Source organism: Pseudorasbora parva, chromosome 18, assembly GCF_024679245.1.
Source record: "Pseudorasbora parva isolate DD20220531a chromosome 18, ASM2467924v1, whole genome shotgun sequence".
Taxonomy (NCBI): domain Eukaryota; kingdom Metazoa; phylum Chordata; class Actinopteri; order Cypriniformes; family Gobionidae; genus Pseudorasbora; species Pseudorasbora parva.
This window is the reverse complement of record NC_090189.1, coordinates 44,134,067-44,147,365: the sequence shown is the minus strand read 5'-3', so window position 1 is coordinate 44,147,365 and position 13,299 is coordinate 44,134,067. Positions and strand designations below refer to the sequence as shown.

Below are 13,299 nucleotides of genomic sequence, written 5' to 3'. Positions count from 1 at the left end.
TTTAAACTGGTTTTGGGAATGGCACACTTGAGAGAACGTCATGTTTGATGAGAGTGATCAAAGGATAGGTTGTGTGCAAGAGAGTCAGTAGCTGCGTTTCCATTACAGAGTTGCGAAAAACTTTTGCGATATTTCTTAAATGTCGATAAAAAAACTGTTGCGAAATGACAGCGTTTCCATAGCTGCAGTTATGCGACTAAAACACATTACTTTCCTCTTGCGATAGGTCATTCCAAAATGATGGCACTTGGTAAGTTTGTATATCCCATCCATCACACTAGCCATTATTTTTATTGGAAGGAGACGTGTGTGTTATCCAAGAATTAATGGCAAGGAAAGCCCCTTAGTTTACTTAAGCGGCACGGATATGAGGTGTGTGTGTGTGTGTGTGTGTGTGTGTGTGTGTGTGTGTGTGTGTGTGTGTGTGTGTGTGTGTGTGTCAGATCTGCTTCAAGGTCTTCATGATAATGTAGCATTTCTGTGTTTAGAATCCAGTATTCCTTTAATCCTATATTGTCTTTTATGAGTTTAATAAAGAACTCCGTCTCGTCTTCTCTCCAAACCGAACCTGTCATCTGTAAAGAATGGTCGACTTTTAAGCGCGGCAGGTTGACGCATATAGAGTAGAGCGAAATGTTTGAATTTGCATTTTAACTCAAATGTTTTTTTTTATTTTTTATTTTTACCACTTTCGTTATTTTGGCTAGATATTTCGTTTGATGGGCATTTTAACTGAATTGGAAGAAACAATTGGCATTTAATAAACAAAATTTTTTTTTTTGAAATGGAGACAGCGTTTGGAGTGAGTGCAAAATAATTAGTTCCCTGAGTCCACAAATAAAAATAGACAGTTTATAGTTTATAATTATGTCTTGAACTCATCTGTATAGCTAAAAATGACAAGAGTATTGTGAATTGTTTCATCTCTCTTAAAGGAAGAAGGAAAAAATGAGAACGTCTGCGCTTTTATCGGCCGTGGGTTAAAGAAAACAGCCTAACTACGAAACTAAATAGGCTACGTTTAGGCCTAAACATTAGCCTGTAATATTGTTATTTTAATTTATATGTTGGTTATGAAAAGTGAGCAGCATGCACAAGAACCGTAATATGTTTGAGACCTGGGGCGTCACATGATTTTGATCACTTCGAGTTTTATTTTCTAGAAAGTCTTTCTTAAAAAATATATTTAGTTTTGTATAAATTGTATTTTTATTTTGATCGATGTTTCATGAATTAATTGCCTGTTTATTAGATAAGAAGCAAACTAAGATGGTCTCGAATGGATTGACGTGCGTAACTGTTTCCTCTGTCTTTGAGTAAGGCTGAAAATACAGGCTGGCTCTTTCTGTTTTAATAGCTACATTTCTTGAATATGTCTTAATTAGATATGTCTTAACTATATATGTCTTAATTATATGTCTTAATATTATATATATTATATAACTATATAATATATAGCCTGTAGTCCTTATTAGGAGAAAATATATGTCCTTTTAACTACATTATTTTGTTATTACGACACAATTGAGTGGAAAATATAATATATAGGCCCTATGTTGCAGCAATGCGTCACCGCAACAGGTGACATGTAAATACGAAAAAAACGTTTCCATTGCAGTTTTGCGAAAATGTCCTTTTTCGAATCGCCTGAAAAACCACCTCATGAGAGCATAAAAACTTTTTTGCCATGTATGGGAGTTTTTGCGAAATTGCCGCGTTTCCATTGGGCGTATTTTCAATTCGCAATTTCAATATGCACGATTTGAAGGGTAATGGAAACGCGGCTACTGATATCAAATATCATTTCCCTCTTAAAATAGTACATATAATTTAGTGCCTTATTAGATTTTGTAAAGTGCCTGGTAACAGTGGAGCAAAACCTTTTTCTTCATGTCCAACAGCGGTGAGTCAGTGAAAGACAATGGCATCTGTGGATCGGCATCGGGACACACCAGATAAGCTGGAAGCAGATCTTCTGAAAAACAAGAAAGGTAATGAAGAAAAGAATATCTGTAATGTTAAAGTTGTCAATCAGGAAATGTCATTAATCTCTGTCTCTGTTCCAGTCGAGATGAGCAGCAGTGTTCATGTTAATGCTGAGAAGGGAGCTAAAGTGAATGCTCTTCTATTCCATGGAAACACCTTCACAGGCCCAGTGACCATCAAATCACCAGGAAACGGTACTGTCCCTATAGCTGTGCTTACAGAGACACGCTGCTTACTGGCAGTCAGTTTAACGCTAAGCAAAGTGATCGGGTTGATGTGCGCATTTATATGTAACAGTAGTCAGCTAGAAGTTGCTGTGCAAGTAAACCTCACTCCTCCGATCTCAACAGACGCTCTAGCGATTGATGCTAGAGGTTGCAGCCTTCAATCTCTTTGTTAGAGCGTCCGACTCTCATGCCCGCGGACCGGGGTTCGAGCCCCGCTTGGAGCGGGCAATTTGAACAGGGGGGGTTACATATACACCGATCAGGCATAACATTATGATTACCATTAGCGGAAGCGATCACTGTTGTTTTTCACTGAGGAGCCGAACTAGTGACTCAGCCTGCAGTGATGGTACAGCAACTGTGGCGACAGGACGTACGTCTTCGTCCCCTCCTTCAGGGAACGAGGGTTACCGAGACATTCACTTTCAGTCGGTCACGTTCGGCGTACGTCGGACTGACCGACGAATTGGGATCCCTTTGGAAAACGCCACAGTTACTACCACTTCCAGCGCCCTGCTAGAGTTCTCATAGCTGCTCAGACCCCGTCTGTACCGGGCGGGGAAATTCATGCAGGGAGAGTCACGCTGCTGTTCTTCAAGACCCATTCAGCAGACTATTGGATAACACTGGGAAAGTGTGCCCCTTGAGACCGCTGCGGAAGCCACACTATCCCGAAGGGGGATGTCATGTGGAAATTACACGTATGGACTGGCCGTGGGCAGTACCACATATGGAAGTCGCAGGGGTGGCCCCAGCCCCCTTTGGCGGGGGACAGTCACCGCACTGTCGGGCTCTGCCGAGGGAAAGACACGGGCTCACCGTAGGGAGCCGTACCGAGGAGAATACACATATGGGACCGCTGTGGGGGTCACAACACAAGTTCCACCAATGCATACAAGTGTTAGACCTGGCGTCAGACGCTCCGCCACGTCTGACTGCTGCGGGTTGCAGAGGACTCGACAGGGTTCGCCATTCTGGGGAACTCGACTGGGGCATATAAGCGCACGTATTCGTTCCATGAGAAAGGGAGTGGCGCAGCAAGCCGACACTAGAACGGGCACTCCGGTGCTACCGACTATGGGAAGTTAGTACACTAGCGAACGTGTTGGGTGTGACCCAGCCTGCAGCTCTACAAATATCTGTCCAGGACGAGGCTACACCCCTGGTGGAGTGGGCTCTAATCCCGAGCGGGCAGGGCACGTCTTGGGATTCATATGCCAAGACAATGGCATCCACTATCCAGTGGGCCATCCTCTGCTTGGAGACAGCCTTTCCCTTCTGCTGGCCTCCGTAACAGACAAAGAGCTGCTCTGAGGTCCTAAAGGTTTGCATTCTGTCCACGTCCGAAGAGCTCCAACACATCTTATAGAACGGAAAGCACGGCTCTGACCGAACATCTTCGGGGGTCTTCTCAATGAGAAGAGCACCAATCGACGAACAGGTTCCACTTCAACGCATAGAGGTTCCTCGTAGAGGGAGCCCTAGCGGAAGGGATGGTGTCTACCACAGCAGATCACCTAGAACCTTCGTGTCCCGTCCAGGGACCAGACAGGGAGTTTCCAGAGGTCCGGACACGGGTGCCAGAGGGTGCCCCGTCTCTGAGTCAGGAGGTCCTTCCTCAGAGGAATGGACCAAGGTGCTGTCGCAAGGAGCACTAGTTCCGGGAACCACGTCCTGTTGGGCCAGTACGGCGCCACCAACAGGACCTGCTCCTCGTCCTCCCTGACCTTGCACAATATCTGTGCAAGAAGGCTCACCGGGGAAAACCCATATTTGCGTAGGCCCCGGGGCCAGCTCTGTGCCAGAGCATCCGTGCCGAGGGTCCCCTCGGTCAGGGAATAAAACAACTGGCAATGGGCCGTGTCTGGGGCGGCAAACAGGTCTATCTGTGCAGCCCGAAGCGGTCCCAAATCAGCTGGACCACCTGGGGATGGAGTCTCCACTCTCCCGGAAGCACTGGCTGTCGTGAGAGCCCGTCGGCCGCACGATTGAGCAGGCCCGGAATGTGAGTGGCCAGAGTGACCTCAGATGCTTCTGACTCCATAAGGTGGCGGGCGAGTTGTGACATGCGACGGGAGCGTGGACCACCCTGTTTGTTGATGTACGCTATGGCCGTAGTGCTGTCCGTATGGACCAAAACGTGCTTGCCCTGGAGCAGCATCTTAAAGCGGCTCAGGGCAAGACGAACTGCTAACAACTCCAGGCAGTTGATGTGCCATTGCAGTTGAGGCCCCGTCCACAGACCCGAAACTGCAAGCCTTTTGTACGTGGCACCCCAGCCGGTGGATGAGGCATCCGTGGAGGCAATCGCATGCCTGGATACCTGTTCTAGGGGCACCCCGCCCGTAGAAATAAAGGGTCCGACCACAGGCTGAAGGTTTGGCAGCACCTCGGTGTAACTAAGACACGGTGGGACCCGCTGTGCCACGCCCACCTCGGGACTCGGTCGTGTAGCCAGCATTGAAGCGGTCTCATATGGAGTAAACCTGGCGGCGTGACCGCAGCTACGGATGCCATATGCCCCAGGAGCCTCTGAAAATGTTTCAGTGGGACCGCTGTCCTGCATTTGAACGAATTCAAGCAGTTCAATACCGACTGGACACGCTCCTCTGTGAGGCGCGCTATCAGGGTGACCATATCCAGCTCCATACCGAGAAAAGGGATCCTCTGCGTAGGGCAGAGATTGCTCTTCTCCCACTTGACCTGAAGACCCAACTGGCTGAGGTGCCTAAGCACCTTGTCCCTGTGTTCGCACAACTGCTCTCGGGACTGTGCTAGAATCAGCTAGTCGTCGAGGTAGTTGAGGATGCGAACACCACACTCTCTCATGGAAGCGTCGCCACCGCCTCCGCAACTTTCGCGAAGACACGGGTGACAAGGAGAGCCTGAAGGGTAGGACCTTGTACTGATATGCTTGTCCGTTGAACGCAAAGTGTAGAAAAACGGTCTGTGTCGAGGGAGAATCCAAACATAAAAGTACTCGTCCTTCAGGTCGATCGCTGCAAACCAATCTTGGGGATGGATGTACCTGAAGATGCATTTCTGCGTTAGCATTCTGAACGGTAGCCTGTGAAGGGACCGGTTCAAGAACTGCAGATCCAAGAACGTCCGTAGCCCGCCGCTTTTCTTGGGTACAATGAAGTTCGGGTTGTAAAAGCCGGTCTTCATATCGGCTGGAGGGACCGGCTCGATCGCGTCCTTCACCAGTAGGACTGCGATCTCCGCCTGAAGCACCGGGGCGCCCTGCTTCGACCCAGAGGTGAAGTGAACGCCCCTGAACTTGGGGGTACACCGGGCGAACTGAATCACATAGCCGAGTCTGATGGTACGGATGAGCCAGCGGGACGGGCTGGGGAGTGCTAGCCAGGCCCCCAACGACCGAACCAGTGGGACCAATGGCACCACAGACGTACAGCGGCACGCAGGGACCCAGCTTGGGCGGCATGGTTGTGGCACACAAACCTCCTTCTGCTGAGGGGGCGCGGGAATGTGGGGAGGCCGCTTGTGGGCGTCCCGTGCGCCCCCTGCTGGCGATTAGAGAGGCGCCTGAGGGTGACAAGGCATGGCAGCGTCGCCACCGCCAAGCATGCTCTCTGGCACCCAGCGGTATCAGAACTGCTCTTAAAAAATTTAAAATTTAGACACAGTGGCAGAACAGAATTTACCAATGGTTCTCCATCTGGCCCTCCTCTGGGAAAGAGCAGCTCCTGACCAAATCTGGGTGACTCGTCCCAGCTGACTGACAGCCGAGACGGGTGGCATCGAGGGACCGATGCCCATGGCGACGAGCAGACTGAGGGGTCACCAATGTTTCTGGACCAGGGTGGACATCGTCTGGCCAAGGGCCAGCGATGTGACTTTAGATATAAATCTGTCACTGTTTGCAGCTCAACCTTGGCTCAGAACTACCCCTGTGCACCAAGAGTGCTGGGAAGAGGCAGCCGGCCAGTGGCACTGCCGCCTCACCGATGTGGGCAGTGAGAGAGAGGAAAATTTTTTACACAGATTATGACCCCAATGGTGCTCCATATTCTAGCACCAATGGTGCTCCATATTCTGGCACCAATGGTGCTTCTTTTTTTTCTTTTTTCTTTTTAGGGCCCAGCAATCCCACTTGTAAGCTACCAGCAGGCATGCGAGATAGTGAGCGTGGCCATGAGACAGCACACGGCGCGCTGAACACTCAAACCTTTTATGAAAAAGGCAAGCGAACAACATGCCGACGTGGTCATCCACGAACAGTCTCAGCATGCTGTGATGCGCTAGAGGAGTGGGGGGCCCACGGAGGTGTACTCGGCAGAGTGGCCCCACTGTAATCCTCAGATCACCCTGACTTATTAGCCAAAGTAGCTCTTTTCCAGATCCCCAGAAAAGAAACTATATCAGGGTATAAGTGAAGGGACTCAACCCCATTTGAGGTATCAGAGTCTCGACTGCGCATCTAGAGCGCCAAGTGACGCAGTTTATCACTGTATCAGTGAGATTGTGTCCGTCACTGATCGTGCCGTCCCACCAGCACTCAATGAAGCCTCTTCTCTCGTTCTCTCTTTTTCTCTCTGCTGAAGCAGGAACAGTCTTCTTCATCAACACCATGTTCGGCTCCGAAGTGAATGACAATAGTGCGTTGCAATCGCTTCCGCTTTATGCCCGCGCTGCGGGGCGGGGTGCGATATGCGAAACACGCAGGCCAATAGTAATTGGCCTGTTCTCTACATCTCGAAGCTGATAGGGGCTCCCAGAAGTGATCCCAATTCGACTGAAAGGGAACTGGTGTTCTGAAACTGGTGTTCTGAAACTGGTGTTCTGAAACTGGTGTTCTGAAACTAGTGTGCTGAAACTGGTGTGCTGAAACTGGTGTGCTGAAACTGGTGTGCTGCTGGGTTGCAGCTGTATATATCTTGGAAGAACAGCTCGTTCCACGCGTCATACATCACTAAGCTACAGTATTTCTATGTCATTGCATCTGCAAAGTACTTTAGGTTTTGGTTTAAACTAGGGCTGTCAAAGTTAACGCGTTAACGCAAATTCATTTTAACGGCACTAAATTTATTAACGCACATACTGGCAGTTCAATAGAGAGCGCGCCTCTCTTAAAGGGGCCACACTATATTCCTATTCGTGGAATACGGGTATGGTGTGGTACTGGTGTGCTCACAGGTCCACATCACAGCTTTCACATTACCAGTGTTTCATATGAACTGTGCCCTGTACTGAACTAAACTGCCAGTAATATTACCTTTATTTATATTCTTAAAATGAGAGAAATCCCTGCTTATTCTGAATTTTTAAGCTAGGCTTAAGAGACATGAACAAGTTCTTTGATAAACATCTATGACCTTTGATACATGTCTAGTCTTCATGCTGTTTTATTGATTATTATTGAATAAGTATTATATGGTTTCACTAATAATAAATGTACATTTCCATAAAGCATGCATATTTGTCCATATACCCATGTTGATTAGAGTATTAAAAAATTAATTCAAACTTAATTTAAGATACATTTACAACAAATAAATATCTGCGATTAAAATGTGATTAATCGCGAGTTAACTCATGACAATCATGCGATTAATCGTGATTAAAAATAATAATTGTTTGACAGCCCTAGTTTAAACCCAATCAGGTCCTCACATCCTCTCAATTGGATTAGAAAATGAATAATCTACCTCAAAATATAATTCTAATCGAGCTCAATCGTATCGATTAAGGTGTTACACAAAGGCTTTTCAGTCTGATTGAGCCATTAATCCGATCACTTATGGATCATTTGGTTGCATGTAAATGTAACTGGTGATTGTGAATCCTTTTTCTTTTGAGAGTTAATTCCCTTCTTTTCTCTCTCCTCACAGAGACAGCAGATGAAATCACAGAAGAGCAAGGTACAGTCTTAAAGGTCTTATTCTCTTTAGGCTAGTTTACACTGCACAGACAGGCGTCTACCAACACCAACAGACATGAAAACCAGGTTTAGTTCTGTTAAGCATCTGTTAGTGTTTGTCTGTTTGTTTTCACTGACTGAACATCATTCACCGTTTGTCATGAGCAGGAACGTGACCCGGTGATTGCTCAGTGTCAGTCTGTGCAGTCTGAACTAGCCTATTAAAAGGCTACTATTTAAAGTGCATTCTGAACTAGCCTGTTAAAAGTGTTTCACTTCCGCTGCCATGCAGTGGTTGGACAGGTGAGGGTGAGGGAGAGGGTGGGAGGTGGGGCATTATTAACATGAATTAATGCTTAAGGGTATTCCTTCCATGAGGGTAATATATTGTATTTATCAAAACATAGTAAATTAAATGGAAGGTCTGAGGCCTCAGGGTTGTATTACTTTCAACAGTAACTGAATTATAATTACAGTGTGTTGAATGAATTCTGATCAGATCATGATGATGTGAAAGCTTTGTAATGTTTCTTTTGTCAAATTAAAGTTTTTTTTTTGCTTTCCCTTATGTTTTAATTACCTACACCAATCTTTTATAACAGGGGAGTTGTTACTGAAAAAGTTCTTAGGAACCCACAAAACCGACATGAAGAAGAAAGCACAACGTATTTTTGAGTGCAAGAAAGAAACTGAAGCAGATCTTAAGGATGTTTACACAGAACTGTACATCCAAGAGGGAGATAAAGAAAATGTCAATCATGAACATGAGATTCTGAAGATTGATAATGCTTTCAAGAACAAACCAATCAAATGCAATGGTATATTTACTGAACTGAGGAAAAGAAATGAGGAAAAGATTGTGCTGACCAAGGGCGTTGCTGGCATTGGAAAAACTGTCTCTGTGCACAAATTCATCCTGGACTGGGCAGAAGGAAAATCCAATCAGGATATAGACTGTGTGTTCCTGCTTCCATTCCGAGAGATGAATACCATTAAAGAGAGAGAGTTCAATCTCCATGAGTTTCTGCTGAAATTTTATCCTGGATTGAAGGACCTGGAAAAGTCAAAGTTATATGAGAAATGTAAACTTGTGTTTATATTTGATGGCCTTGATGAGAGTCATCTGCGTTTGAATTTTCGAAGTGGAATATTGAACAATGTTGAGGAAAGATCATCTGTAGATGTGCTTTTCACAAGTCTGGTCAAGGGGAAGCTGCTTCCATCAGCTCTCGTCTGGGTGACCGCGCGACCAGCAGCAGCCAATCAGATCCCTCCTCAGTATGTGGGTTTGTTCACAGAGGTACGAGGATTCACTGATGAACAGAAGGAGGAGTACTTCAGAAAGAGAATCAAAGATGAGACTGTGGCCTCCAGAATCATCTCACATATTAAGGCGTCTCGTAGTCTCTACATCATGTGCCACATTCCCATGTTTTGCTGGATCACGGCCACAGTACTTCAGGAAATTCTCATCAAGAACACTCCAGAGAACATCAGCACAACTCTCACTGAAATGTACATCCACTTCCTGCTGATACAGATGAAAATGAAGAGCCAGAAGTATGATGAACAAGAAGAAAGACAACGTAAAAAGCTCTTAAAGTCAAACAGAGAAATGATTTTGAAATTAGCCAAGCTAGCGTTTGAACAGCTGAAGAAGGAAAACATTGTGTTCGATGAGAAAGATCTGGAAGAATGTGGTATTGATGTGAGTGAAGACACTGAGTTCACAGGAATGATTGCTGAGATATTTAAGAAGGAAGGTGGACTTCATGAAGAAAAGGTCTTCTGCTTTGTCCATCTGAGTGTTCAAGAGTTCCTTGCTGCAGTGCATGTGTTTCTCTGCTACCTGAACAAGAACATGCAGGAGCTTCAGTTTTTCTTTGACAAGCAGGAAGAAAACATCAGATTGCAGGAGCTACTAGAGATGGCTATTGATAAAGCCAAGAAGAGTCAGAGAGGACATCTGGACCTGTTCCTGCGGTTTCTTATGGGAATTTCATTGGAATCCAGTCAAAACCTGCTCAAAGGCCTGTTGCCACACACTGAAGACACAACAGAGAGCATCCAAAAAACAACTAAATACATTAAACAAGTACAAACCAGTAAAATCTCAAATGAAGTTTCAGTCAACCTATTCTACTGCTTACTTGAGCTCAAGGATCATTCATTATATGAGGAAATCCAGAGATACCTTAGTTCAGATGAGCATCCAGGAAGTAAACTCTCATCTTCAATGTGCACAGTGCTGAACTATGTGCTGTTGATGTCAGAGAACGTGCTGGACGAGTTCAATCCTAAGAAGTACACAACTTCACAGGTCGGCTACACAAGACTCGTTCCAGCTATGAGATGCTGCAGAAAAGCCCTGTGAGTAATTTCACTGATCGTGGTTTAATCAAAGATTTTATTCTACATTAATAAACAACTGATTGTAAAAGTACTGAGTAAAATATCTGGCTGTCCTGATTATGAAGGGTATAATGTGTTATTGGAAAAATACGAAAATAATCTGGGTCAATATTCTGTTTTGGCAGATTTGAGAACTGTAGTCTTAATGAATCCTGCTGTGAAATTATATCTTCAGTTCTACAATCAGTAAACTCCCATCTGAGAGAGTTGAACCTGAGTAGCAATTACCTGAAGGATTCAGGGGTGAAGCTGCTCTCTACAGGACTGAAGAGTTCACACTATCTGAAAATCCTGAGGTTTGACATTCACTCATTTCCTTTGTTGACTGCATAAACGCTTTTCTTTAGTAGTTTGGTCGTTTCCAGTCTTAAAAAACTACAAAAATGCTTTTACTAGATAAGTAAAATAATCTTGTTTCTGTTTGAAACAGAATTTTTCTTACCCCATTTTTCCATTTTCTATTTTGTAAAACCTGATGATAAAACAATCAGGGTTCCCAAGCATCCTGGAAATATTGCTGATTTGTATAATATTGATTTTATGATTCTTCATGATGTTGATGTGAACAATTCTGCTATTCTGCACATAGAACAACGTATATATATATATATATATATATATATATATATATATATATATATATATATATATATATATATATATATATATATAATTAACTAGCCCTATCATTGTAATGGTGTGGTTAACTATAAATAAACTGAAGATTCCGAAATTTAAATCCAAACAGAAACTTGCATAATGATGCTCAGGAACAAGCAGACAGGCAGGGAAACACATGGGAGGGAGAGCAGAGTGAGATTTAATGAAAAAATGAATCAAAATAATACAAATAATAAGCAAAAACACCGGGGAATACAACAAGATAACCTAAACTGAGAACACCAAACAAACTGCCATTCATTGACATGGCCTGACCAAAAACAGAGGAATCACTGGGGTTAAAATGCACAAGAGCTAAAAGACTAACAAAACAAACAAACAAAAAACCTGGAAACAACCAGAGACCTAATCAACAAGAAAAACTACAAAATGACTGAAAAAACAAAACAGGGCAGAATTCAACCTTAAAGTCTAAATAACAAAAACACATAAGGTACACAAAACAGTGAATGCATAAAAGTAACATTACATTAGATCCATGCATTAGTGATTAATATAATAAACCTGCTGCTCTCTGTCATTAATGTTAAAGGGGTACTTCAGCACTGGGAAGATTAATCTGTATTTAAACTGGATCATCAATGTAGTAGAAATGTGAAATTATTTTTTAATTTGGTGACTTCTAGACTGAGAAAAGACAGAAAATGTATTTTTGTCTCATGGGGATGAGCCAAAAGCCTCTCAAAAGCCACCAACTTGATTACTGTGACTGAGTTAGAGAAGACACTACAATTAAAAACTGAACGTGTGTGTTCAATATAATGAGTGAGTCACCGCGCGAGTCTCACAGCACTGAGCACTAACTGCAGGAGTGATATTGATGAGCTGGTGATGAGAGCTGAGGTAATCGCGACTACACTCGCGGCATACATTCACAACGCGAGTTCAGTCTGGCGCATTTCAGTTCATGCCTTTGCAAGCTTAACTTTCATAGAAATTAATTTGAGATGTTTGAAGACTTTCATTGCTCACCATAGCTCCGTTTAAATGAGAGCTGAGTGTGACCGCCCATCCCCCATGCGCAGATTCAAAACATGCGGAAATGGCTCCCTCTGCTGGCTGTAGTCTTTAGCCTTTGAGCAAACATTCCTCCTATGATGCAAATATCGTCAATTTGCATCATAGGAGGAAATTTTCCAGAAATAAAATTTCCTCCTATGATGCAAATATCGTCAATTTGCATCATAGGAGGAAATTTTCCAGAAATAAAATGCATAAATCTCTTGTCTCAGGGGGATATGAGGGGGGAAAGCACAATCATTTGAATATACTCCAGGGTTTCTACTGATACAAAGCCATATGCTAATCACTGAAGTAACCCTTTAATCAAACAACAAAAGAAACAGGGAATCACTCACTGCTGTTGACTAAATCACTTTTTCAGCTTTAATAATAATACATTTATTTCCAGTGAATACACTGAAGACTATGCAATGGATATTTTTGCATTTGATTATTTAATATCTGAATTATTTCTTGAATTATTTTGTTAAATAGATGTAAAATGGAGACAATTTTGTTGGTCATTTCATTTGTTCAGGTCATATTGTATTTGTTATACTGTTTGTTTTTTGCACACTATCAGTTTAGTTTTCAGTTTCATGGACTTTTAGTTTGCTTGTCATTATTTTCTGTTGTCTTTATTCACGTTTCATGCCACTTGTTTGTTACCATGGATATTCATTTTAATCATCTCAGATGTTCATATTTGAGTTTATTATATACTTAAGATCCTGTTTCCTCATTTCATTGTCGGTTAGCGTTTGTGTGTAGACATGCTTTTACAGTGTATTATATTACATGAGATTATTATTTTTTCTTATTTTTTCTGAAAACAAATAAATAATTTCTGCAGTTTAATTTCATGCAGTCCAGATTATAAACCCTACCTGATAAACACATTGATATCACTGTTTGTTTTGTTCTCTGCACAGGCTATGTGGATGTAATCTTACTGGCCAGTCCTGTAAAAGTTTGTCTTCAGCTTTACAATCCTCAAACTCTGTACTGGAAGAGCTGGACCTGAGTAACAATGACCTGCAGGATTCTGGAGTGAAGCATCTTTCTGATGGACTGAAGGGCTGTAAGATGAAAATACTGAGGTTTGAGATT

General features: G+C 43.5%; 1 protein-coding gene across 1 annotated transcript in view; it reads left to right on the top strand.

Annotated features, from left to right (window-relative positions):
• The window catches only part of LOC137046755 (NACHT, LRR and PYD domains-containing protein 12-like), a 44,995-nt gene that overhangs the window by 14,736 nt on the left and 16,960 nt on the right, over positions 1-13,299 (top strand). Inside the window, exons 2-7 of the mRNA XM_067424144.1 lie at positions 1,902-1,991; positions 2,067-2,180; positions 8,066-8,095; positions 8,697-10,464; positions 10,632-10,802; positions 13,122-13,289. Coding sequence (XP_067280245.1) covers positions 1,922-1,991; positions 2,067-2,180; positions 8,066-8,095; positions 8,697-10,464; positions 10,632-10,802; positions 13,122-13,289 — 2,321 coding nt within the window. The 5' untranslated portion in view covers positions 1,902-1,921. The remainder of the gene's footprint in view (positions 1-1,901; positions 1,992-2,066; positions 2,181-8,065; positions 8,096-8,696; positions 10,465-10,631; positions 10,803-13,121; positions 13,290-13,299) is intronic.